Genomic DNA, 27562 nt, shown 5'->3' with positions numbered 1-27562 from the left:
AGTTGCTCAGAATTATTCTGGAAGTTCTTAAAGGATAGTTGGTTTGAAATACGCCTTATTTGTCAGAATTCTTTAAATTTTATTAAATAAACAAGACTTTATAAAAATACAATAAATTTAAGTTAGATTCCGTTAAGATAAAAAGAAATTTCGGTAATCCTTAATAATTCGCTTTTGACTCTCTGACAACTCCAGCATGTCGAAGTTTCATTTGTGGAACCAATTAGCAGGCTCCCTCTGCACTTTCTACAATTAGGTCCCGGTTCCCCCGTGGTAACGTGTAACCACACTTCCGAAGTTGAAGATTCAGGAGTCGGACTGCCAGTTTCTGAAAAGAAAGCGCAAAGAATATAGTGAAAAAGAATTGAAATTAGAGGAAGATCATGAATAGATCTTTGAGAAAACAAAAACTTACTTTAGGAGGTGACACTGATAGCATTAGAGACTTGGTTGTCCTTTAATGTGCGTTCCGTTAAGGAAACCACATCTTAGTTTTTCCCATTCCTCTCCAAATTTCAGTTGGACTTCCTCGGGACTTAGTTGGAAAATATTAAAGCCGAACCTCCTCGCCAGGACTCCGGCGTTGCGAGAAGCATGGATTTCGGAAGTCATATTTCTTCGACAACTTTGTTCACAATGGCTGTTTGAATCCAGAAATTTGTTATTTCATTTTTTTTGTTTTTCATGATTGGTTTTGTTTCCTTCTAGAAAATTCTTCTTTCGGAATCGAGTTTTGTGTCGGACCGGCTCTGATTTCTTTATAGTCTGAATGGAGCCACGATTATTATTTTCATGGTCGACAAGCGATTATTTGATTTTCGCATTTTGCTAACCCATGTGTTAGTTTTTGTCAGCACTTTTTCAGGTTGCTTTATAACACAACCCGATTTTCGTTTACCCTCTCCTGGAACCTGAGGATGATTGAAGGCCCTGATTTTAAAGAAGCACTCAACGTTCATCCAGATAAGATCGTTTATTTTCTCTCTTTCAAATAAAAATAAAATCTATACGAACCGTGCTTTTCCCAAATTCGCTTTTAGCGAATTTGGATTAGTCTGCCTTCACTCACGTCTGTCCTCCCAATTTAGGGTGTGCAGTTTCCGAAAGGATTCGGGACCGGCTCGCCTCCTTTGCTCTCCCTCGTTCCCGAAGGTTAAAAAGAAGCCCCAAAAACCTCCTAAGGCCACCGTCGATTTGGACTCCTATTGGAACCTATCCTGTTCCCGTGGTCCTCTTCCCGGATTATTTTGGCGCGTTTGGATTTTCCTGATTTCCGGAATTTGGGAACTGGCCGCTCCCTCGGATTTTACACGAAGCTGTACACTACACACTTTTACACTGACCTTTGTGAAAACACGGCACATAAAATCTTTATTTCCGCTCAATGCTCGACTATCTGCTCAAGGTTTTCTGTGGTTTACCTTGAGACTGTGGGCAAATGCCAGATAGCAGAAAGGGAGTCTTTAAATTTTTAGAGCAACAGCTCCGACTCACCTTCGAGCACCGTCTGCTAGATCAGGATCACTATTGTTTCAATTCGTACGAGTCGGGACGACTCTTTTCCTCAGGGGGGAGTAGTGTTACAAAGGGTAAAATCACCCGTTTTATCCCCCTTTCAAACGATCTAGTAGTCGGCTTGTGACGCAAGAAGTGTAAACGTTCTCATGTTATAAAATGAATAGGGTTGCTGCGTCAACCGCTATTATTGTAAAAACAGTCCCGTTTCAGACTTAAAACGAGAAATACATATTGCCATTAAAGCAATTTTCCTCCAAATATTTTACATAACGCCTTTTATTGATTCCGTTAACTAAGCTCACATACCCACATTTTATTTAAAACGCGAGTCCGTTTCAGTATATATTTTTTTGTTACCAAGTCTTTTACTCATTTTCCCAGATAGAATAGTAGATGATGGCTAGAGTCGAAATCTTAATACTAAACCTATTGTAAGATTCTTATTTTCTTCAAACTAATGACATTAAATACGTATCGTATCTGAGCGTTGAACAGAGACAATAAACGAAGGGGTGACCGAAGCGTCGGGAATTATCGAGAACGGAAAGTAATTCGTTACCTTTATATCACGTACGCATCGATAAAGGCACGACCTGTCGAACTAGTGACATCAAATTAACATAAATTCACAGATAAAACATAGATGCAAATGTGTGAGGAATTGTTCGTTAAACCAGAGAGAAAGAGAAAGGTGCACTGCTTAATTATCACCACTTCTATCGGCGATGCTTGTCGTGCCGCTGATGGACTCCTCCACAAGTCGAGTCAGGGGAAAGCACCCACGAGCCACACTCTCTGGATCTCTTGCAGCACTGTGAGGCATGCAACCCTGACAACGGGTTGGCAGATCCACCAGGGTCGTCGATGCTAGCAATATTATGGGCCAACATTGTTACAGCTTCGTGGGTCAAAATCGTGGATAGTCCTATGAGCTTCGATCCCCGTGGCTCGGAGAATCGAGGTCGACTAATCTAGAATATTCTGCGTCTGAATTCTTTCTTCTCTCCTTCCTCTCTTTCCTCTCTTTTCTCTCTTTCTCTTTCTCCTCTCTTTCTCTTTACGCCTAATATTCACACACTATATATCCTCCGACCTTGGTTCCCATCCTTGACCGAGCTTTACTTGAACGATAGTAACCCAACACCGTAGATACGAGCCTCTGAATGTAAACAACTACTTTAGCTGTTGGTCAGCCTTGCATTCTATCCTTGATGAAGTTCGCTCACCTCACATTAGAACCAAACCTTGTACTCGAACAGAACGTCACGTGGTTCGATATCGTGGGAACGGAATGTCACGTGGTTCACCCCAGCCATTCTCGGAACTGATAATTGTCGAATATCACGTGGTTGATACCATACTGGTCTTTCGACCACACAAGCAGTTTTCAAGAGAAGAATATCACATTGTTGATATCGGGTTAACGAAAACAATTCAATAAAGAGCTGTTGATTGCGGAATGTAGGGTGTCGAATATCACACCGCAAGCCGCTCAAAGTTAACCGGAACATTTCTGAGCTGGGTACGTTGGGAACAGAAGGGTTTGCGTCTCCGCTACACCTCGACCGTCGGCAGGGCGGGGATAACAGCGAGACCGATGGTAAAGCCGCGTGATTTTGACCTTCTTCGATAAAACGGTCGGTAAAGCAGCAAGAGTTTGACCTTCGGCTGATAACACTGTCGATAAGGTCGAACCTTCGGTCGATAAATAGCTAGCGCCATTTTGATCTTCGGTCGGTACAGCGGACTGTGACGTCACCGCGGAGAAGGGTTTGAGTCTGGGGAAAATGTCGGTAAGTGTCGGTAACAGGAATCTCTAAGTAGAATGCCCCTTGTATTACTACTTGCCGGTGACCGAACCGTTTATACCGAGGTTTGACACTCCGAACCCCGACGTATCGCCTCTCGTCTTACCGAGGCACGCCGTATCCCGTTTTGGCGAATCAAATTTTATCGCTTCCCGTTGAATCAAATCCTTACGTCACTTCTCTCGCACAAACCGAGCGGGCTACGCCGAGTTTGAATATATCGTCAGCACTTTCGACCAACCCCAAAAATTCGCTAGAATTCTCGCTACCGTCTGAACTTGCCGCCGTAGCCGGAATCGCAGAACTGTCTAGACAACAGGAAGCCCGCCAACAAGAGGTAGTGCAAGCTTGTTTCCCGAACCCTATCGATCGTCCTGGTGTTACCGACTTAGGGACAGTTCCACAACTCCTTGATTAAACTAGGATTATCTGAACTCGGGTTAAAGTTAACCAGAGATTAATTTCAGCTGTGCGTTCCACAATACGTTTTTAATCGGTGTTTACGCAAACCTATAATGGATTGCAGTTAACTCTGCTTTCCGTAAGAATTTGGTCTAGGATTGGCTGCTCAAGACGCGCCATTTTTGTTTTTCGCGTTGGTTTTGCCGTGGAAACAGAAAAGTGGTAAAAGCAAAGTTGGCGTCCTTTGAAAAAATTTCAGGCTAATCTTTAAAAATATTTTCGACCACGATAAAAGTGAAAACCCAGTTTGGACAATGGATTCGAAGAAAAAAAGACTAGATAATTTTACTATGAGCGAAAAATTGAATTTAGTAGCTAAATTACAAATACGCAAAAATCAAATGATAATTCAAAATAAGAAAACCGATGGGGTAACGTCAAGGCAGAAGGAGGAATGCTGGCAGAAAATTGCCAACGAGTTCAACAGTGAATGCACCGGAGAGCACAGAAATGTTAACTCGCTGAAAAGTTGCTGGGAAAATTAAAAAAAAAAAAAAACTCGCAAGCATTATGCTGCAATCCGACAAGAAATTTTTGCGACAGGTATGTATTTATTTTTCTAATTAATTGTGACAAAGATCCCAGCGATAGTCACACTTGAATTGTGTCATTCTGTTTTTTAAATAAATACTGTATTTGTTACGGTGGGGGCACTATGGATATAAAAGAAGATCCATTACTGAATTTAGTAAGAGCGATAATCGAACCATCCGTTGATGGGTTGGTAAATATATTTGACAGCGATGCTACTGAAGGTAATGTTGTCTCAGAAAGTTATATTATTACATAGAATTGCTTGGTTCATTATGACATGTACTTACCACAGTTTTAGGAAATAATGTAACAGAAACGGCAGAAGACTTCGATAATAAACCTGAACCTGATTACGAAAACGAGAACGATATAAGATCGCGCACGCGGTACGCTTACGATACAATTTCTCCAAGATATTCGATAATAATTAAATCCAAAAGATATTCGATAATATTCCAATCAGCAAAATATTAAGAAATCAAAGAAACGATATTTGAGAAATTATAGAAGAGATACAGAGAGAAAATAGATATTAGATAGCGAGAAACGAAATAAGAGACAAAATTAGAGACTTTATAAGCTAATTGATTTAACAATCACTACTGAGAACAATAAATCAGAGATTCAAATAAGATACGGTATTCAGAGATATCCCACGAAAGCATAAGTAAGCCGCTGCTATTCAGCGATATCAGGAAAATCATTCAAACAAGATAAATCAAAGAAATAGATGATAGTCACTACAAATAATAGTAAACTAACCAGTCGCGAAATTACTTGCAATATTCGATAATAAGGGAGAGAATAAGATAAGAGATAAGAAGAGAATACGATACGAGCCCACGTGGCTCACGCAGAGCAAACTGCGAAATAAAAGAGAGAAAATCGATAATAGGTAAGAAAAGAGAGAAAAAGATATAAAGCAAGTAAATTCGTGGCTTCACAAAATAGATAGAAGAAAAACCTCACTTACGAAGATAGAAGATAGAAGAAAAGCGTAGACAGGTAGTCGAGAAGCGGAAAGATAGAAGGCACTGAATTACAATATAAGTGAAAAACTGTGAAAGATAGCGAGAATACGTTAGGCGAAAACACGTCTAGTAGTAAGCTAGGCTGAACGTAGAATGTGAAGAGACGAGCGGCGATCCTGACGATCCCGGTCGATTTTCGGCGAGATTTCGTCACCTGATCCTTTTCCGGTGTTCGGTGATCGATAATTGGGCCAGAGGGTCACGTGGTACGGGTCAACAGGTGTAGACGGGCGATAGTCCATTCCTGGGTGTCTTCTCCTCCCACGTTGTCATGTAGAGAATTATCGATCCGTCGAGCGATATGTGGGAGGGCTATGGTCAGCTGCTTGCGGTCCTCGCGAGAGGGGAAGGTCTACCCCTCACGGTATTGCGGTATCGATGTGTGCGAGAAGATCTAGGAACGACGACGAGAAGAATGATCCCACTCACACTGTTGCGATATCGATACTTTGTAGAATTCGTGATTGATCCGTCGTCAACTTATGCAGTGCTAGTACTACCCGCGCTGACTATCTCTCCGGTACTGCAACTCGGTGCGGGCCCTACGGCACTGTTGCACCGAGCCTTCCTGATGGTGATCATTTACACGCAGGGTTCCCATCCTTAAGACCATCAGTCCGGCGTGGTCCACCACTGTTTCTCGGGCTTGTCCTCACGATGCAGTCCTTCGATAATCGTAGGTTTGTAGACAGCTACGATTCTGCGGTATAGCAGGCGGAACAGTAGGTATTATGCTGGTTCAGCTCCAGGCTGATAAGTACCGCGACGGGAGGCTTGATTGTGTTTTTGACGCACAGCCCTGTACGCCGTCTACGATGCATCCATGCGGCAGTGGCGTTGTAGCGATGGTTCGGCTCCCGGCCGATAAGTCTAAATGATCGGAGGTCTTCGTTGTGCTCCACGCACGACCCTGTACGCAACCTAGGTAGGCATCCATCTGAAGTTGACTTGGCGGTATCTGATTTGTTGCAATTGACGATAGTTGGCTGTTGACCCGGTACGTGACCTCGGCTTCGCGATATTCAGTTCCCTCGAAGCGGTGTCGTTGAAGATAGTTCTCGTAGTGCGATACAAAGGTAAAAAAAAAGACAGGAATTAGCTTAATAATTAAGTCTCATTTAGAAATTAATTAGTTGTTCTTTTTGGAGTATTGGCCCCAGAGGTGTTTTCGTTACTTTTTACGACATTCTGAAAATAAGGAGAGCGATATTCAAACCATGTGACGGGGTATAAAATACCACGTCACAGTATTGACTAATGAATGGTACTATATATAAAACTCGAAAATCCTGGCTTGGATAGATTGCACATACTCTGATTGGTCTCGATAATAGTATGAAAATCAGTGTACCTTTGGAAATACTCGTTGATTAATATGCTTTGTACATGATTATTAGCAATCCCATGATTCGCTGCAGGCACGTTTCCTTGTAACAGCAATTCATTCCACGGTGCAGGCAGGTTAATATCTCGATCATCCGGAGGTAGTACATCACCAGCTTTTCGACCGATATTGTGTTTATATAATAAAAGAAATATTTAATTTCATTAATAAATTTACAATTTATCGCCTAAATCAGCCATTCTATCGACAAAAAAGGAAAACCACATAAAGATAAATTAGAAAAATGAAAACAAATAGAAGTTGGCAAAGTCCTCTCGATAGTTTGGAAGCGGGATCCTAGAGCTACTATTGGGAATCTCCTCTTCCAAATTCCAAACACATGCTCGATGGTATTACGTGTTCTTATTTGCGATTCATTATACAGTTATTCAGCCCGAGTTCGAGGGTTCTGTAGTGGCGTCATTAAATAAGACCGAAGAGCATAACCACCGTCACCGAGTATAATAGCATCATCGAATGTCCCAGCTTCAAACAACGCACGTGTCCTTGAATTATTAAATATCGTGCTATCATGCACAGATTCTTGCCATCGGGCTACTAGGTCAATTAATTCTAAGTTAGCGTTACAAATTGCTTGCACATTTATGGAAAAATATCCTTTCCGATTTCTAAAATATTCTGCATTCTCTCCACCTGTAACAAGAGTTGATATAGGATATAATATTATTAATAATGTCATGCCATTTTTACCTATGATTAGAAACTTATTTATGATACAGATATAATATATTTTTCTGTCCACCGAGCAGAAAGTGGCAATTTTCTGCCGCCTGCGCGAAACGAAGTTACCACTTTCCGGCTCGGTCGGGCACAAAAATAGTATACTATTTATATATGACTACAGCTGCTCGTGTGGTAGATGATATTTACTTACCGAGTGATTGAATTTTCACATGTGTACAGTCCAGGCAACCCAGCACCCTTGGAAACTGTGCAGTATCAAAAAGTCGGATTTGCGCATTTCTGATTTCATTAGGCAGCATGGGAAAATGTATAATATTTGGTCGAAGGCGAGCAATTTCATCAGTTACACGATGTACGACTCTATGTGCATTAGTCTTACTCACTCCACTGAAATCACCTGCTGAAATTAAATGACTCCCAGTTGCGTAAAACCTTAATTTCAGAAGAAGCTAGTTCATTGGAGATATAACATTGTTTCTGAAAAACATAAACATGGCCAGGCTAAAATTATATCCATCATAGTTTACTGTAATTCCAATTTTCAATAACACAGGCAATCAAGATTACTATCGGGAAGTCCATACATTTGGGTCCCTACCAGGGTTCGGGGACCAGTTTGTAATGTGTATTTAAAAATTCTACATAACAATACTTACTGTTGTGTTGCATGTTCTAATTCATGCTGGATATTTACCGGCACTGCATAAACGGTATCTTTTGATAACCGAAATCGAGTTCGAAAATCAACTTCGTCCATTTCTTCATAAAAATTTGGACGTCTTCGCACTACTTGCGGACTGCGGTCCACAATATCAGCAAAATCCTCGTCATCTGATGATGACAAAACATGATTTATCATCGCCATGGCTCGTATATTCTTCTTCTTCTTCTTCTTCTGCCTTTGCGTATCACTATTTGCCGGCTTGTATATTTGATGAGTTTTTTACGCGCGTCCCGCCAAACAAGACATAACCTAGTTGACAACGTTGTTTATTATGCGTTGTTTTTTCTTGCAGTGTGGTGGCGTGGCAGTATAAACCTCGTTTAGGAACGCAACCCCCCAAATTCCAGCGTCTAGTTTAACCTCCGTTCAGCGAAACTCAACCGGAGATTTTGGTATTGTGAAACGCAAAGTAACAGTTAATTTTTGTCAAACCAAGTTTATGCGGTAAACTGAGTTTAAAGTCGAGTTGTGGAACTGGCCTAAGCCGTTGACACGATTGACGTTCAGGGGCACCCGCCGGTCAAACAGAAATACTATCAAGTATCTCCCGTGATTCGCGAGGCCATGCACCAAGAGGTGAATAAAATGTTAGAGTTAGGCGTCATTGAGCCCTCCCGTAGCGACTGGTCAAACCCCATTGTAATGATAAAAAAGCCGAATGGGAAGTACCGTTTGTGTCTCAATTTTGGTAAGGTCAATGAGGTCGCTAAAAAGGATACCTAACCCCTTCCGTTCATGGCAGGCATTCTAGATAAATTAGGTAAAGCCCGCTACATCTCGACTTTGGGTCTTAGCCAAGCCTATTTTCAAGTCCCGTTAGATAACGCAAGCCGCGAAATTACGGCTTTTACAGTACCGGGAAAGGGCCTATATCAATTTGTGCGTATGCCTTATAGACTCTCGGGAGCCCTGGCCACTTACCAGCGCCTAATGGACAAGCTGATAGGTCCCGAATGATAACCCCATGTCTTCGTGTACCGGGACGATATAATTATCGTCAAGGAAACTTTCGAGGATCACTTAATCTGGTTGGGGAAAGTTCTCTCAAAAATTGCTAAGGCCGGCCTGACAATAAACCGGGAAAAATGCAACTTTTGCTGTCCGAGTGTTAAATACCTAGAATTTCTGGTCGACGAAAAAGGGTTGAGACCCGACCCCGATAAAACTGCCGCGATGATAGATTATCCCGCGCCGAAGAATGTCAGGCAGTTCCGGAGATTTTTGGAAATGGCTTCTTGGTATCGTAGATTCATTAAAGACTTCGCCACTTAAGCGGAACCCCTGACGCGATTGTTGAAGAAGAATCGTCGGTGGGATTGGAGGCAAGACCAAAACCACGCCTTCAACTACCTCAAAACCGCCCTGATTACCGCCCCAACCTGATCTTATCCCGATTTCTCTGTACCGTTTGTTCTTCATACCGACGCGAGTGACACGGGCGTAGGAGCGGTTCTAACGCAAACAATTGAAGACATAGAACACGTAATCGCCCATAAGAGCCACATTCCTTCCGATGCCGAACGTAAGTATTCCGTGACCGAGAGGGAGTGCCTGGCAGTAATCTGGGCAATCCGCAAGTTTCGTTGCTATCTCGAGGGATACCGATTTACCATATATACCAATCACAGCAGCCTTCAGTGGTTACACCGTTTGCGTAATCCAACCGGGCGTCTCGCGCGATGGACATTAGAATTACTAGAGTTCGATTTTAAGTTTTTACACCGTAAAGGTAGTCAAAACGAACTCCCCGACGCGCTATACCGAATCTATGAAGAAAGCCCGGACGGTGATAGCGTTAATCCCGATCTGGAAACTGACGATCCCGACCTCTCTCCCGCCGTTACTGATGCCGTCTCTTTAATTGCCGAAACTACCGATGCGTGGTACAAGAAGCGCATAGCCGACGTCGAAAATACCCCTCATCGTTTTCTGGTCTGGAGAATAGAGGAGGGTAGACCTTACTACCATCGCGAAGATGAGGTCACCGACCCGGTAATACCAAATTTAGACGCGTGGAAACTCGTAGTCCCGGCAGAATCCCGTGATATCGTAATTACCGAAATCCATGCCGTCCCTGCAGCTGGTCATTTAGGCGTGGGGAAAACTTACGCCAGGATGTCCCTTTTAAATTATTGGCCGGGAATGTTCCGCGATGTGACCGTTTTTGTAAGGAATTGCGAAATCTGCCAGGAAAGTAAGGTGGAACAGACTGGACCGCGTGGTCTAATGGGAAGTCGGGTGATAGAACAGCCCTGGTTCGTTATCGCGGCTGATATCATGGGCCCTTTTCCTCCCACCCGCCAAGGCTTTACCTACGTCCTAGTAGTACAAGATTTATTTACCAAATGGGTAGAAATAAAAGCCCTTAGATAAGCGAACGCGTCCGCTGTTCTATAAGCTCTCGAAGACTTGGTAATTTTTCGCTAGGGGACTCCCGAAATATTACTTACTGATAACGGTACCGAATTTGTGAATAATGTGATTAACGACGCGTGTACGGAACTCGGGATATTTCACAGTACGATCTCACCTTATCACGCTCAGGCCAATCCAGTAGAACGCGTGAATAGAGTTCTCAAAACAATGATAGTGGCGTTTTTAGAAAATGATCACCGTAATTGGGATGAACACTTGTCCGACGTCACATCCGTGGCGAAAAGTCGAAGAGGGTCCACCGAAGATCCTCTTGCAAACCCATGCTGAATGGGAGGATCGAATGAAATGGCTACCCGCCATAAGGGATTTGACAGCGCAACACCTTCATGAGGCCTCCACACGCCAAGCGTACTATTACAATCGCAGCCGTCGCGATGATACGTTTAAGTTTGGCGATCAGGTGTTGAAACGTCAACATGTTCTGTCTTCCGCTCCCGATTATTTTCCGGCCAAGCTAGCCAAAAAGTTTTCCGGTCCCTAAAAAATCGCGAAGGTGCATTTGGCGTTAGTCTATGACCTTAAAGACCACGAAGGCCAGGAACATCGAAAAATCCATATTAGCTATTTGAAACCCTTCCGAACAATGGTCCCCCTGCCCTTCGAAGAAGACGCTACTTCACCACCGCCAAAAAGAGTGAGTGAGGAGACGAATGAGAGACCAATTCCCGAACCAGTGCCACCCGCGATGGTACCTAAAATTGCAGACACTACTTTACAGGATGGATCCGAAGCCCAGACCGTCGACGGCCCCCGACGCCGAGGGAGGGGGAGACCAGCGGCCTCTAGTGGCTTTCAGCCCGCTCACCGCAGGCCAGGTCTCCGCTCTCGTCAAAAAGTTCGAGAAACAGGAGCGCTCCAGGGCCGAGCGGAATGACCCGCTCCGGCGCCCGAACCCCTCTGCTCTAATCAATCCCATTACCGAACCAAACACCCTTCCCGTCCCTACCGACCCCCCTGCCGCCACTAGAGTGTCTGCGTGTGAAAGAGAGAGAGAGAACGTGTATGAATCTAAATCCACGAGTTTCTTCACAATCCCCCGACCGCCGTACCTCTACCGCATTAGAACCCCTTCCCCCGAACCCACCGAACCCCTCCCGAGAAACGTTAAAATCAACCCGCGACAGACCCCCCTCCTCTGTGGATGGCGGCGGGGGCTGCCGGTGTCAAGGAGAACCCGGTTCCGGTCCCCCTCACTCCCAACGCCCCTCAACGATCACAACAATACCGTCCCCCTCGATCCCCTGCCGGAGGAGTGCTGGAACTACCGCCAGCCAAGGCACTTCTACACCAAATGCCCGCTTGCGCGCGTGCACGGGTTCTGCTACTCCTGCGGGAAAGCGCACAGAACCCGCCGCACGTGCGGTGCGAGAGGTGCGCAGAGGGGTGGATGGCGGAGGTGGCAGGCCCAGTTCCCGCGGCGGAGGAGGACGAATCCTGGGACAGCGACTCCACCACCTCTTTCACCACCAGTTTTACACGCCAGATCAATTAAATTCGTTTTACGTCTCAGTGTCTAATTCACAGCCAGAGTGCTCATTTGGAGATTTTACGACCTCGATCGCTCGAGTTGCTCGCACACCCTTGCGTCCGGAGTTTGTTTTTTGGAAGAGGACCGTTTCTACACGTTCGTTTCTACACGTGCCAATACCTAACAGTTCGTTTCTACAAGTGGCGATCCTACAAGTTCGTTTTTCCCGAAGAGTTCGTTTCTACACGTTGCGTTTCTACAACCGAGAGGTTCGTTTCTACAAGTGGCGATCCTACAACCGAGCGGTTCGTTTCTACATGTGCCGTTTCTACAAGCGACCGAGCGGTTCGTTTCTACAAGCGGCGCGACTACCGAGAGGTTCGTTTCTACACGTGCCGTTTCTACACGCGACCGAGCGGTTCGTTTCTACAAGTTTCCAACTAGTTTTTTGATATTAAAGTACGGTAGTATTCGATTCGGAACCATGTCTAGAAAGTTTTTCAAAAAATTCAGGATTCGCAAAAAAAAATTACAAAAGTTGTAAATAATTTAGTAGAAGAAAAAGGCGTTTAGTTTTTTGCAAATATCTCAAAAACCGTTGCAGATATTGGAAATGTAAAAAAACATTCTGAAAGAGCAGGAAATTTCCTGCGAGAACGTCCTAACTCCCGGAGCTCCTCCACCAATATTTATAATTTTAATTCGGAGGTAAAAATAGGGCTGAAAACGGGCGATGGAGCGATGTGACGATCGTGCGCTCGGCAAGATTCGCTCATATTTGCAACAAAAACTTTTTTAACCCATTAAATATGGATATAAAGGAGGAAAAAAATTCAGGTACCATTGAGACACATAAATGAACAATAATCCGTACAGAAAAAAAGTTGTTCCACAATTTTTCAATTAATCATTGTGACGTTGCACCCCGCGTGCACGTCACAATAAGCCCCAAACCCGCGGAGCGGGGCCGAACAATGCCGAACCGGCCCGGGCGCACCCGAAGACGCTCCGGGCCGGCCGGAGAAGGCACTCTTGTGCCAGCCACGTACGCCGCCGGACGCATCGAAGACCCAGCAACGAAACGAAAAGGTCAGCTGATCTGATTCCACTTCACCACACACCAACCACGCTCCGCACCGCCACTGCCAATCACTGCATCCAAACAGTGCATCTCCCTCAGATCCCCTCACACACGCCCCCCCCACTCCCCATACACATCCACACACTCACACACACACCCACCCCTTTCACTCACACGTTCATTAGCAATAATTCATTAGTTTTTAAGGATTTAGATTTAAGAAGCACGCTAACCGGCTGGGGCGTGACCAGCCGCCACGCGGGACCGACCCATTTGTCAAGTAGCCATTAAGATCCATCCAATATTAAATACACGATACACTTTATTTTTCACAACGCCGGCACGTGCAGTCACTCTTCCCCGACTCTCGTCTCCCTCCTCTCTCCCCCCAAATAAGTGCGAGATTCACCTCCCGTCACATCATGCTCTTGTTAATCAAGTTATTTTTACAATCTGTGAATCGATATTAAAACCCCTGTGCCTTTCAAACTAAGAACCGGAAAATTGTTTCGACTTGTGTAATCCATTCTTCAAAGGGTTTGAAAGAGATCTCCGTTCGTAAACTTTTTCAATTTCGATTTTTCATGTTTTAATCAAGAATTTAAGGAATGAAAATGTTAAAAAATCAAATAGAGCTACCAAAAAAACTTATTTTCAAAATGTTTCAATTGTTTCGATTTCTAATCACTGAAAACTGTACGAGAATAATTTTTTGAAATTTTTCACTCCGACTTTGAAAAAAATTCTGATAAACAACTGCATTGTTTATGACATTGTCAAAATTTTGTTTCTGACAACTAGATCGTCGATAACAACAACGATTTTTGAGATAAAAATCGTTTCTTGAAACCAATTCCCTATGATTCAAAAACACATCCTTTAATTAACATTTCTTTTTCATGGCTAAAAATCATTATTGAGGAACCATTTTTTCTTGAAAAATCATCATTCCCAGTGCTCATTTATATTGTGACGAAAAAAATATTTTTTGTTCATTTCCTAATTATTTATGTAATAAACAATCTGTTATAAACATATGTACATCCACACTATATTTTTTTTTAAATACTGCCAACAGAATGAAAACAACGAAGCAGGACTTTTCGATGAAAATATTTTTTTCCTATTTTTTACATAATTTCAAACCTTCTCGTGTCTTCGAGCTTGCCATTTTTTTTTTTTTTTTTGTTATTTATCATTGCGATGCGAATAACTTGTAAAATATTACCAATACGGCAGAGACAGTCGAGATCTTTTTTATACACTATTAAATAACACATAAATTGAGCTTTTATTCGAAGATCTAACTCGATTATTTATTGACTTATTTGCATTTATTTATAAAAAAAAGAAAACACGGAAACATTGTTTTCCACCTCTTGATCTAAATTAAAATTATGAATATTGTTGGTAGAGTTCCGGAGTTAGGACTTTCTCGTAGGGAACGCCCTGCTCTTTCAGAATATTTTTTTACATTTGCGATATCTGCGATAGTTTTCGAAATACTTGCGAGGAACGACCCCCCCCCCTTCTCCTTTTTTTTACAAAATTATTTATAACTCTTGCAATTCTTTGTTGCGAGTCTTGAATTTTCTCCAAAAGTTTCTAAACGCGATTTCGAATCGAATGACACCTCAACGATATTTTTAGGAGAACAGTAACTGAAAATCGTGAAAAAGGCGCTCGCTGACTAGTCTATTTAATGGGCATTGATGCTACTATCCGATAAAAAATTCGTATCATTTTGCCAGGCAGACTGGACAAATTTTACGTATAATATTCAAAACAATTTAATCATTTTCTGAACAAAAGTTAATGAATATATCATCGTTGCACGTCAATGAAAAAAGATTAAACAACAAGATTTCACCCGGATCTGTATCCGCTTGTTCTCGCATCCGACATTATTTTGAAAATGATCACCATGGCGACCCTAGCGAAAATAGTCAGGCTATTTACTAGTGAAAATTGCGGTAAGAATGTAAATTTTTCCCCAATGATAGATAGTCCGGCTTGGAACCACAGTGCGAATATGAAAGGTGAGAAGGTGAAAAGTGAAGTTTTGTATTTATTATTGACTAATCGTAAGTTTCCATCTCATGGTTGAACGTCACGTACGTGATCCGAACGCAAGGGTTCAAGAAACTATAAAAAAAAAAATTCAAACATAATTGCTCGCAGGGGATGTTATTTTTATATTCATTTATTTATTGTGCAGGTACACGAGGTATATATTTCGTACAATATACATATGTGATATCGTCGGACGAAAACGGCTAAGTAAAACGTTTGCAAAATGAAATACTTCTTGTACGATAAAACCGTAATCAGTCCCCTTGACTACAGGACTGAAAAGTATTCTCGTTGGTCAACTATACATTTATTTGTATGTACATCCATATACATCATACCTGGTACTTATTCATTTACTTATTTATTTAGTCATTTATTTTTTCAAACAGAATACATGTCTTCATATTTTACATTAAATTGTTGCAACCCAATTCTTCGATTCATTTTTTTTGGTTGTTTTTATCACTTGAAATCTTAAATTCGCTAGACAGGCAATAGAAAAGACTCAAAACTTTTATACAGCTATTCTCACCACTTAAAGTTTTACTTCTTTGTGGTACCTGGATAATCTTGTCTCTTGTTATACTGTCAGAGTTTGAAAACTAACTATTTCATATATTTGAAATTTACTCATACCAGATAATTCGCAAGTATAGAAGCTACGGCAAGTAAAATTCTATAGAGGTAACATTGTTACCTGTACATAGAGGCTGGTATAACATTATCCCACATTAAACTTAAAAACTAAATAACAAAAATACTTACTACTCAAGACTATTCGGTACTGCCTAGGTTCCATAAAATTTCACAAGTTCAACGTTTATTACATTTGTTGTTGGAGTAAATAAGAAAAAATTATAACTTTAGTATATCTATGAAGCACTTAGGAATATTTCCAGTTCACTTTTGATAATGTCTTTCCTAACAGTCAAGGTTTTAAGTTCGTTAGGCAGTTTATTGAATACTTTGATAGCTTCCGTATAATTTTTTTTTTTTCATCACTTATAATTTTACTTCTTCTGGGTAATCGTGTACTCTTGGACCTAGTGTTTCGTTCATATTCTAAAAACATATTGTAGTTTGGACTATTAGCACGAGGCTCAGTAGAGTTTTATAAAAAATACTAGATATTCAGTGTTATTTACAAGGTGTTCAACGTGTTTGTCCAATTTCAAATTGAAATCAAATACGATGCATACCAAAATATTTACAACTTTCCCTCTCTTCAATATTATTGTTGAATAGGCTTCTTTGTTTCAAAGCCTTAGTGTCGATCAAACTGTTCCTGTTAAATGTATTAGCAAAGTATTCGCTCTCCATACTATTGTTTCCGGAGCGTCTAGGTTTCCTCTATGCGCATAGTTATAAAATTAATTAATTTTGATTTTGGTATTTCATGCGATCTGTACGTAGGTGAGATCTCCAGATTGCAGTTATTATCAATTTTGATACAAGAATCAAGTATTTCGAGCGTATCTATGTCAATAGCTTCAGTATCCTCAGCATATCATCTTTAATGCTCACGAATATCCGATTTATTTATCTTTATTTTATTGTAGAACATTTAAAATCCAGTCAATAAAAAATATCTGTCGCAATTCAATGCCCATACGTTATATCACAGTATATATATATATATATATATCACAGTGCATACTTCGTCCACGAGTAGTATTTTTTTCAGTCTTGTAAATTTGTATCTTATGAGTTAACGTTGGACGAAACTAAGACTAAATGAAATTGAGCATACAGTAACATATTGCACGTAATTTGGGAATCAGACTCTTGCAGAGACAGAGGGGAACTATAACAAACCAGAACTAACTGAGACTCCCCCCGTTTCAACTTCCTCTGCCACCGCCTTGTCGTCGAACATTTAGCCCAGTCGCAATGAACCAGGAGAAAAAAAAACCCGAAATTGCACGATTTCAACACCACAATTTTATTTTTCTGATCCTCGGGGGAGTTGGGAGGGAAGGTGAGGCATCGATAGTCTATGACAGGGTGACTAATATCAATCGTAGACAAAAAATTGTTACAAGCGAAGCTATAGAGAATCAGATTTCCTATAAGTCCAGTTCTCAGCACTTCAAAAAAAAGTTAAAAATAAACGAGTTATGTGACGAAAACTAATTCCGATGAACCCCTCGTCCCAGAAACAAATTCCCTCTCAACATTCGAAAGGGTGGCCAAACCTTCGGAAGACTGATAGCCAAATCTGGATTTGAACTAACAATTAGCCCCCCCCCCCCCCCCCCCCCCGCCACACCGCGCGACTAGGAATATAAAATTGTGGTGTTTTTGTGGTGCAAATTCCCAGTAGATTGGGCTAGTTTGAAATGATGAACACGCTCCCCTCAATGTTCGCCCTGCATATTGGGCAGCGCTCGCCGACTTGCCAGGCGCAATCCGCGCAGCAACAATGATGCCCGCACGGCAAAAAGGCATGGGTTGCGGCATCCTGCAGGCAAACGCAGCACAAGCCTCGTTCCCGCACCCCGCCATTGACCCTTTCCACTTCCGGAATCGCGTTTACGGGGTGAAAAGGTACCGGCTCCGCTGGCACCGCAAATATTTCAAAATCGTCCTCCGGTACGTGGAAGACATCCTCATCTCCTAAAACAACATGTAAGTGTCGATAATTACGTAAAGATGTATGAGTGACCAGCATGTACATAATCGGTGTGTTGAATCGGTTGAATGTGAAATTAAATATTAAAGCCTGCGGTAGTGGCGGCAGTGAAGAAAGAGGGGACGGGGGGTCGCCGGAATTGTGAGTATAGGCATATGGAAATCGCAAGAGAATGAACCAAAACGCATCAACTCCCTTCTATTTGCAGGAAATTTGTTAAATGCCGCAGTCTCCTCATTCAGCCCAGCTAGATGAGCCCACGTCACGAAAAGTAGCGTGACGTAAAAATAAAAAAAAAAATCACCTTCTTCCAAATTTCTAACAGACAAGCCGTAATCGTTGATAGTGGGAGGGTCCTACCAGGCGTTAAAACTTTTCAAGGAGCAGATGAACCTCGCTGGTGGGCTCACCATCCTCCAACGCGACCAACTCAACGGGGGGTTGGTGCTGCTCCCGTTCCACAGCCGGCGCTACGGCGTCGTCTTCAGCCCTGGCAAGCGGGGCTCTGGGTCCGTCGCCACGACCACGCGGGTTCGGGGCCGCACGACCACGTCTGCCACCATGTCGAACTGTGAAAGAAAAACGAGGCGAATATGTTATGCGCATGGCAGCACGTGACAAACAGTTCGTACGGTGATCGCAACATCGATATCTGGGCAGTGGTCAGAAAATTTACCTGGCACCTCGAGTACAGTTTCGCCCGGATTCATAAGCCCGGGCTCGACCAACTCCACATCCGGCACTGCATCTGCAAATGACATGATCGGTAATGTTGTTATAGATACGGTTAAGCCAGCTAAACCTAATTTCCAATCAATCGGTTACCAACCTTCCCCTGCCACGTTCTGAGGTCCGACAAGAACACCCGTCGGTGCCCGGGTCGCACAACGCCTCAAAAATTCCAGCAACGTGAACCTTAAAAAAGAACATGAGGGTTAATCCAAATCGAGGTAAGGCCCAACAGAATACTGGAATAACGGAGGTAATCCTAACTCGGATTCAATGTATGCTACTCGGCTATCAGCACCGTAGCCTGAGAATCTCGAGAGATTCTCTCGGTACATCGGGCTAAATCGTAAAAACCAGACACCAAACTGCGCATGCGTGAAATCGTTTGAACTTCATCAGCAGGCAAGGAACGCTTATCGCGCTTAACGATATCGCACGTTTGCAGGTCGCTGTGTGGTTTTAATATGTAGCCTATCCTTATGTCTCAATCTATAAAGAGAGTGAACTATTCTAAATCTGAAATGGCATTACCTCCCAACGCTGAGGTCCAGCTGAGCATCCCTGATTAGGGCATCTCGATTCATGTTTCGGATTGTGCGTGGTCGCCTGGCACGCTCCCCATTTCGCAGCCTGGTCAGGGCGATCGCCTGGTTGAGGATCAGATCCTTCAAGTGTTCTGTGCATTCAAATTCAAGGCGATTTGTAAGTGTTTCACCGACGCTGGATATGGAATTGGCGATCGTGGATTGAGATCATGGAAGAAAATCCATCAAAAAAAAAAGGACAAGACCCCGCTTTTCTTTTGGATCTCCCTCTTTGGTATCTACTTTTCGTTCCGAGGCAATTTTGATGGAATTGATGGAAAATGTGAATATTGCAAGCGATTCAATTGTCAGAAAAAACCGAACATCTATTACTTTGAAATTAATTTCCGAAGCTGACGAAAAAAAAAAGAATTTGCAGTCCTAAATTCTTTAGCCTTAAGATCTATAGGAGTTTCTGAATTCCTGAGTCTCATTATCGATTTCATTATTCCGACTTTCCGCAAATCTCTCATAAGAAAGTCAGACCCACAACCAAAATTTTTATCAGATGGAAAAAAAAACAACACTCGCAGATCTTGAGATTCGGGGCTGGCAATGTTTCAACAGTTTCAAGAACCTCTTTTGAAATAACAAGCGTTTGCTTGTTTTGACAACAATGTTTTCGCAGGAGTATACAATCCGTCCCTCACAGTTTTAGTGATACTTTCTTCTGTTACCAAACTGCGATATCAATTCGTGAAAAACCACGTGAAAAAACAACTCGCTAAGAAGTTGGCCAAGTCTTTTAAACATTTTCTTTCGGAATTCGGTATCTCCTGAAGCACAAAAGCGCTCCCACATATGAACGAATTATAACATACCAATAAACCTCCAGACGTTGGAATAGAGACCCCGAAGCTTCCGTCTCGCTTCATTATGGAACGATTCCACCAGGTTGTTCGTTCGAGACGGACAACCGTGGACGCTCACAATTCCCGCAAGGGGGCCCCATTGGGTCCTGAGGTACCGCATAAACTGGAGGACCGCCGGATGATTGGCCGCGATTTCATCGGCCGCATCTGTCAATAACGCGAGCCCCTCCTGAAATCGGTCAGCCGGAGCAAGCGGTAGTGACATGGCCATCGCCAACGCGGTTCTGGGGGCGTCCGACAGGCCTAGGCGTTTCCACCTTCGCTCGAGAGCCTGACAGTGATGTGAATTTCCAAAGAATAAGCAATACAGTCACAACCAACGTCCAGAATGCGATACAAGCGTCACGACATGTTTTACCTGATTAAAATGAAACCAGCACCCATGAAGCGCAGCGTTGGGGAAAACATCCCGGACGGCAGACATCGCGGCACGTTCATAATCCCCCATCACAAACCTCAAGTTTGCAGCCAGCCCTGGTGACAGTTCAGCGAGTCTCGCAAAAATAGCGCGATATAAGATCCTCGTGCGTGCGCCGCACAATACATAAACAGCGGCGACACCCTGTAAAATATTTTTCACAATAGCTCGTATTCGATTGTCAATCTAATATATCGTATAAGACAGGTGACAGAAAAATTTGGGACGTACAGCATCCATTACCCGCATGTGTACGGTATAAAGCTGCGCGATGGCTGGAACATACGGTGCGACCTGCAATTATACATGCAATTATTTCTAACACCAAATCAAATTTTTTAAAGAATTAATCAAACTAGTTATACCCCACTATGCCTTGCCCTTTGGCTACGATTAACAACTACAGAAGTTGAAGCGCTGCTATACCCGAGTAAGTTCCCACATCGCTGTAGGTTTCCAGATTGCTCTTTGGCGAAAAAATGAACATATCATTTTTTCTCCACCGATCAAGAATTTAGGCGTTATGGAACGGCTCCTGCTTAACGCGTATAAATTAATTTGAATCCGTAGAGGGTTGTTTCTCTTTACCATTTTACCGACAGGGCAAGTAAGTTGAAAAAAAATTTAAACCGATCTTTACAGATAGTGCCATTTCATCACTTGTAAATTGTCGTCCGACAGTAATATTACTTCGTTCAGGAGTGATACGAAAACTAGCATCAGAGCATTCAGCCCGTTAATTACGGATCTAACATGGATGAAAATGAATTTCGGGATGAATATACCACGACTGATCGGTCCATACGGAAAGACTTTTCTGCGACTCGATGAATTTCTTGCAAGGTAACTAATCGTTAGTCCTGGCTGCGGTATTATGCCTTATTACGAAATCAGCTGATTTTCTCAGCATTTTATATTGCATTTTACACCTTGGTGAACTTCTTAGCGCAGGTTACAAGTACATTTCGATCGTTTCAGCGCTGATAGGTATTCTTTCCGTTTTACCTTGAACGTCCCGTCGATGTAAATTTCGCCGCAAGTTTCTAGCGCCTCCAGCATTGGGATGCTGGCGAAAATCAGGGTGACCGAGCCATCATCCCCCTCTACCAGGCCACGGTACACCTCTGCTGTCGCCTCGTAGGTGGTGAGAGCAACCCCAAGGTCGCGCAAGCTCCCCGGTATCAGCGGCCTCACTTTTGCACGAGCTCGGTGCATAGCGCTCTTCATTGAATTGTAGAGCAGTCCCGGCGCAACTATCGGATTTCTGAATCCAATTCAAAACTCGGATGAGAAATAATCCCTGCCGGTTAATAATGCCCTGCCACACGTACGATATTTTTCGCAGGAACATTTTTCCGATAGCAATAATCACCGCATAATATCGACACTGAATTGAGCCCTTCAGTAATTGATGCAAATTGTACAATGAATTGGAAACAAACCTTCTACACACGGTGTCGAATATTTCTTTTAACGAAATATTCGTCTCGGCAGCCATCTCGAGCATCTCGCGACGCATTCGGGCCTCCTCTACGATCGTCAGGTTCGGTTGGTGACCGGCGTGGGCAGTGCGCACATGGACGCGACCATCCCCGTCGACTCGTACGGCTCCCTGACATCCCGTTCTCGAACGTGTCGAGCAGCGGAATTTTTCTGGGTATGTCGTATCGACATGGTACTCGTACCCGTCGTGAACCCACCGTGAGGTGTTAAAACGCTTCCCGGGGATTTCTTCCATCTATATACAAAATGCAAATAATTCTCGGGAATAGTTGAATAATCAGAGTGGCAGAACCCATTGTGAAACATGAAAAATTATATGTTCTTATTTTTGGTCCATACGTAACTTCAAATATTACAAAATCGAACTTATGGTCGTTCGATCGGAATTTTTACATGTTCGAAGAAAAAAAAAAATTGTTTTTTGTTCGCGCAGACAGGCTTAAAGGTTTAATTTAGGGATAAAAATAAGCCCCTTAAAATTTCAGCTCTTAACATTAATATTGAAATGCTCCGCATCGCACTTTTCTGTTTGCCATAAGAATAACACGGGAAAAATGTTTTTCGCTCCTTCGGATTTCCATAACTAGCTAACGACGCGTCGTATAGAAAATTCACGGACAAATTTTCGGAGGGAATTAAACGCTCTATAAAAAGTTCTGGTGTTATTTTTCGATAAATCTGCTCTTTCAAAAGTTATTTAGGGTCAAAAATTGACCCTTGTAACTCTTGAAAGAGTAGATTTATCAAAAAATGACTAAAGACTTCACGCGGATAATGTCACGAACACCAAACGAAAAAGACAAACAAATAGATCGATATACATGACTTGACGAAAGTTAATAGTTCAATCATTCATTTAATGACAAATTTTTTATTTCGCCTACATTTTCCTCAAATTGTATTACATTACGAGATGACCGATCACTTCAGAATCAATTAACGAGATACGTAACGCCTTACCGTGTTGAAAAAAATGGTCAGAATCCCGCGGATCGCGTTAATCGACGCACGACAATACACCGCAACCCGTTACCCGATTAGGAAGAGGGGCGGCGATTGCCACCAAAGACCCCGCGCGCGGCCGATTTCTCTTGGCCGATTGGCAGACTCGGCAGATTTCTCCGTAGGAGATAAGCGCAGATACATTCTTCAGATTAATACACCACTTGCAGGGCGTTTCGAAGGATATCTCAGTTTTTTCCCAAAATTCATCAGCCGGTCTAGCATAGTTTTTAAAAAGCCTGTTTCAAGGTACTTACCGCAAAACAAAAATCTCCTCCGCACTCTCCCAGTTACACCGGTGAATGTGTTTAGCTCTGGAAAGGGCTGTTTTTTGCGTGTGTAAATAAATTTACAGAAACGCGTAAAAAATAACAAAAAAAGCACGAGAATTTAAATGAATTTACAGGAACGCGGAGAAAAAAGAAAACTGAATTGAAGTGAATTTACAGGCACGCGTAGAAAATGAAAACTAAAAAAAAAAACGAGATTGAAAAAGCGTTGAAACAATTAAAGTTATGAAGCTAACGAAAAAAAATGATTTTACTGCAAAACGTAATAAAGCAAAAAGAAACTACTGGAAGATCGTGAAGCGATGAAACAATGAAACTTATGAGGTTGAATGAATTACGAAAAATAGAAGGCAAATGCACAAAAAGAACTTATAGATCACACGCTGTTAGTCTTACGCTAGATAGGAGCTAACTGACGCCGCGGATCCGATCTCCCGCCACCGGTATTGCGGGTGCTCCATCCCTTGACGACCTAACGAATGTTACCTTAGTTACCAATGAGAGAGCTTTAATTTGCGTAAACATATTTTTTCTCTTATTCTTCATCCTGATCGACGGTCGGGATGTCTAGGGGGCTGCGGGGGGGCGAACCGGCACCTGTGGCAGCGTCGCGAAAATACAGCCACGCAACTACAATGTATCTCGCTCGGCCGATCTCCGGGTATTTTAAATCGAAGTTATTTAAAATTTCGAAATGTCAAAAATAATGCCATCGTGTCATTTTAAATTTACGGTGAGTGAAATTGAAAAAAATGGTGTCTAAAAATCTTTTTTTCTCAAAGCCGTCTAAATTTCAGTTGTTAATCGATTTATTTTTCTTTCAGCTGATGATCATTTTCCAAGTGTGTGGATTCAAGTTCTTAATTATTCGCAGTATCTAGATGAGCCATTAACTTTTCAAACTTTTCTATTAAACTTCGAGATATCGATATTCCATTTGTTATAGCCCTGGAACGAATTTTTGGGAAACAAAAATTTTGGGACTTTTTTTTACAAACCGAACACCTTTCTGACCGACACATTTTCGATTTAGATGAATTTTTTTTCACGGGTTTTATTCTACATTTAAAAAAAAATAATATTATCTATTAGAAAGTGAGACTTTATGAAAAATTGAACGAAAAAATAAATAATAATAAATATTATGGTGGCAAATAAAAAATCTGATTTATTAGGATTTCAATACATTATTATTAGTTAATGAGTACCTTGTTCTGCATCCCAGCGTGCAATATTTACTTTTACTTTTAATATGTACGGGGTGTCTAAATTGCCTTCACGGACTAGCCAACGTGACACCTCCCTAAAATCCAACCAAGAATTTCTTTGCCAGACCTCGTACGACGCATGATTTTTAAATTTTAAGCGATTGCGCTAAGTTGATCCGAGTGCAGCATTTCATCTGGATTTTCCGTCACGGAAATTGCCGTTTTGTTCATCTGGGTGAATGATCATTATTCGTTCACGAATTGAATATCCGCACTTTCCCTTTCCCGCTGCTGACCCGTTCCCAGGCGCTAGCCGGTATTGTTGCCATACACGGGCGCATACTCTTGTGTGACAACAGAAATATATTATAATACTGCAAAACGCACATCTACGAATAAAAATAAAAATAAATCTCCAAATAAATCAGAAAATGTATTATTGTACTCTCGGTTTCACCGGGAAACCGATAATTTTAACCGGTTGAACCGAGAGTTAACTAACCAGGTTCGCTATTTTAATCCGTTAAACCGGCCAAATTGTACAGCGCTGATCTCAATACTTTCAACATCAGTAACCACTCTAGATCCGCATCACTCAAAAAACTGATGTTGATGATTACTTCAAACCTAGTGAAAAATTTCTGTTGTCAATACAATGAAAATGTACGGAAAGTGCGGATATTCAATTCGTGAACGAATAATGATCATTCACCCAGATGAACAAAACGGCAATTTCCGTGACGGAAAATCCAGATGAAATGCTGCACTCGGATCAACTTAGCGCAATCGCTCAAAATTTAAAAATCATGCGTCGTACGAGGTCTGGCAAAGAAATTCTTGGTTGGATTTTAGGGAGGTGTCACGTTGGCTAGTCCGTGAAGGCAATTTAGACACCCCGTACATATTAAAAGTAAAAGTAAATATTGCACGCTGGGATGCAGAACAAGGTACTCATTAACTAATAATAATGTATTGAAATCCTAATAAATCAGATTTTTTATTTGCCACCATAATATTTATTATTATTTATTTTTTCGTTCAATTTTTCATAAAGTCTCACTTTCTAATAGATAATATTATTTTTTTTTAAATGTAGAATAAAACCCGTGAAAAAAAATTCATCTAAATCGAAAATGTGTCGGTCAGAAAGGTGTTCGGTTTGTAAAAAAAAGTCCCAAAATTTTTGTTTCCCAAAAATTCGTTCCAGGGCTATAACAAATGGAATATCGATATCTCGAAGTTTAATAGAAAAGTTTGAAAAGTTAATGGCTCATCTAGATACTGCGAATAATTAAGAACTTGAATCCACACACTTGGAAAATGATCATCAGCTGAAAGAAAAATAAATCGATTAACAACTGAAATTTAGACGGCTTTGAGAAAAAAAGATTTTTAGACACCATTTTTTTCAATTTCACTCACCGTAAATTTAAAATGACACGATGGCATTATTTTTGACATTTCGAAATTTTAAATAACTTCGATTTAAAATACCCGGAGATCGGCCGAGCGAGATACATTGTAGTTGCGTGGCTGTATTTTCGCGACGCTGCCACAGGTGCCGGTTCGCCCCCCCGCAGCCCCCTAGACATCCCGACCGTCGATCAGGATGAAGAATAAGAGAAAAAATATGTTTACGCAAATTAAAGCTCTCTCATTGGTAACTAAGGTAACATTCGTTAGGTCGTCAAGGGATGGAGCACCCGCAATACCGGTGGCGGGAGATCGGATCCGCGGCGTCAGTTAGCTCCTATCTAGCGTAAGACTAACAGCGTGTGATCTATAAGTTCTTTTTGTGCATTTGCCTTCTATTTTTCGTAATTCATTCAACCTCATAAGTTTCATTGTTTCATCGCTTCACGATCTTCCAGTAGTTTCTTTTTGCTTTATTACGTTTTGCAGTAAAATCATTTTTTTTCGTTAGCTTCATAACTTTAATTGTTTCAACGCTTTTTCAATCTCGTTTTTTTTTTTAGTTTTCATTTTCTACGCGTGCCTGTAAATTCACTTCAATTCAGTTTTCTTTTTTCTCCGCGTTCCTGTAAATTCATTTAAATTCTCGTGCTTTTTTTGTTATTTTTTACGCGTTTCTGTAAATTTATTTACACACGCAAAAAACAGCCCTTTCCAGAGCTAAACACATTCACCGGTGTAACTGGGAGAGTGCGGAGGAGATTTTTGTTTTGCGGTAAGTACCTTGAAACAGGCTTTTTAAAAACTATGCTAGACCGGCTGATGAATTTTGGGAAAAAACTGAGATATCCTTCGAAACGCCCTGCAAGTGGTGTATTAATCTGAAGAATGTATCTGCGCTTATCTCCTACGGAGAAATCTGCCGAGTCTGCCAATCGGCCAAGAGAAATCGGCCGCGCGCGGGGTCTTTGGTGGCAATCGCCGCCCCTCTTCCTAATCGGGTAACGGGTTGCGGTGTATTGTCGTGCGTCGATTAACGCGATCCGGGGGATTCTGACCATTTTTTTCAACACGGTAAGGCGTTACGTATCTCGTTAATTGATTCTGAAGTGATCGGTCATCTCGTAATGTAATACAATTTGAGGAAAATGTAGGCGAAATAAAAAATTTGTCATTAAATGAATGATTGAACTATTAACTTTCGTCAAGTCATGTATATCGATCTATTTGTTTGTCTTTTTCGTTTGGTGTTCGTGACATTATCCGCGTGAAGTCTTTAGTCATTTTTTGATAAATCTACTCTTTCAAGAGTTACAAGGGTCAATTTTTGACCCTAAATAACTTTTGAAAGAGCAGATTTATCGAAAAATAACACCAGAACTTTTTATAGAGCGTTTAATTCCCTCCGAAAATTTGTCCGTGAATTTTCTATACGACGCGTCGTTAGCTAGTTATGGAAATCCGAAGGAGCGAAAAACATTTTTCCCGTGTTATTCTTATGGCAAACAGAAAAGTGCGATGCGGAGCATTTCAATATTAATGTTAAGAGCTGAAATTTTAAGGGGCTTATTTTTATCCCTAAATTAAACCTTTAAGCCTGTCTGCGCGAACAAAAAACAATTTTTTTTTTTCTTCGAACATGTAAAAATTCCGATCGAACGACCATAAGTTCGATTTTGTAATATTT

The 27562-nt window shown here is 41.8% G+C and overlaps 1 protein-coding gene and 1 long non-coding RNA gene across 2 annotated transcripts; both read right to left on the bottom strand.

The window, feature by feature from the left end:
• Positions 1-1387: 1387 nt before the first annotated feature.
• Positions 1388-27322, bottom strand: LOC124404050. The gene is made up of 3 exons (XR_006928974.1): positions 27313-27322; positions 17420-17429; positions 1388-1524 (listed from the first exon to the last, which is right to left on the bottom strand). It is a non-coding gene; the product is annotated as an uncharacterized LOC124404050 (long non-coding RNA).
• On the bottom strand, positions 6994-7762 carry LOC124404024 (putative nuclease HARBI1). The gene is made up of 2 exons (XM_046877832.1): positions 7633-7762; positions 6994-7391 (listed from the first exon to the last, which is right to left on the bottom strand). The coding sequence occupies exons 1-2, from the start codon at positions 7739-7741 to the stop codon at positions 7123-7125; spliced, it is 378 nt and encodes a 125-aa protein (XP_046733788.1). The 5' UTR covers positions 7742-7762; the 3' UTR covers positions 6994-7122.
• Positions 27323-27562: the final 240 nt, after the last annotated feature.

Source organism: Diprion similis, chromosome 1 (assembly GCF_021155765.1).
Source record: "Diprion similis isolate iyDipSimi1 chromosome 1, iyDipSimi1.1, whole genome shotgun sequence".
In the NCBI taxonomy this organism is placed as follows: domain Eukaryota; kingdom Metazoa; phylum Arthropoda; class Insecta; order Hymenoptera; family Diprionidae; genus Diprion; species Diprion similis.
The sequence above is the reverse complement of the archived record's forward strand: the minus strand, read 5'-3'. Positions and strand labels throughout refer to the sequence as shown.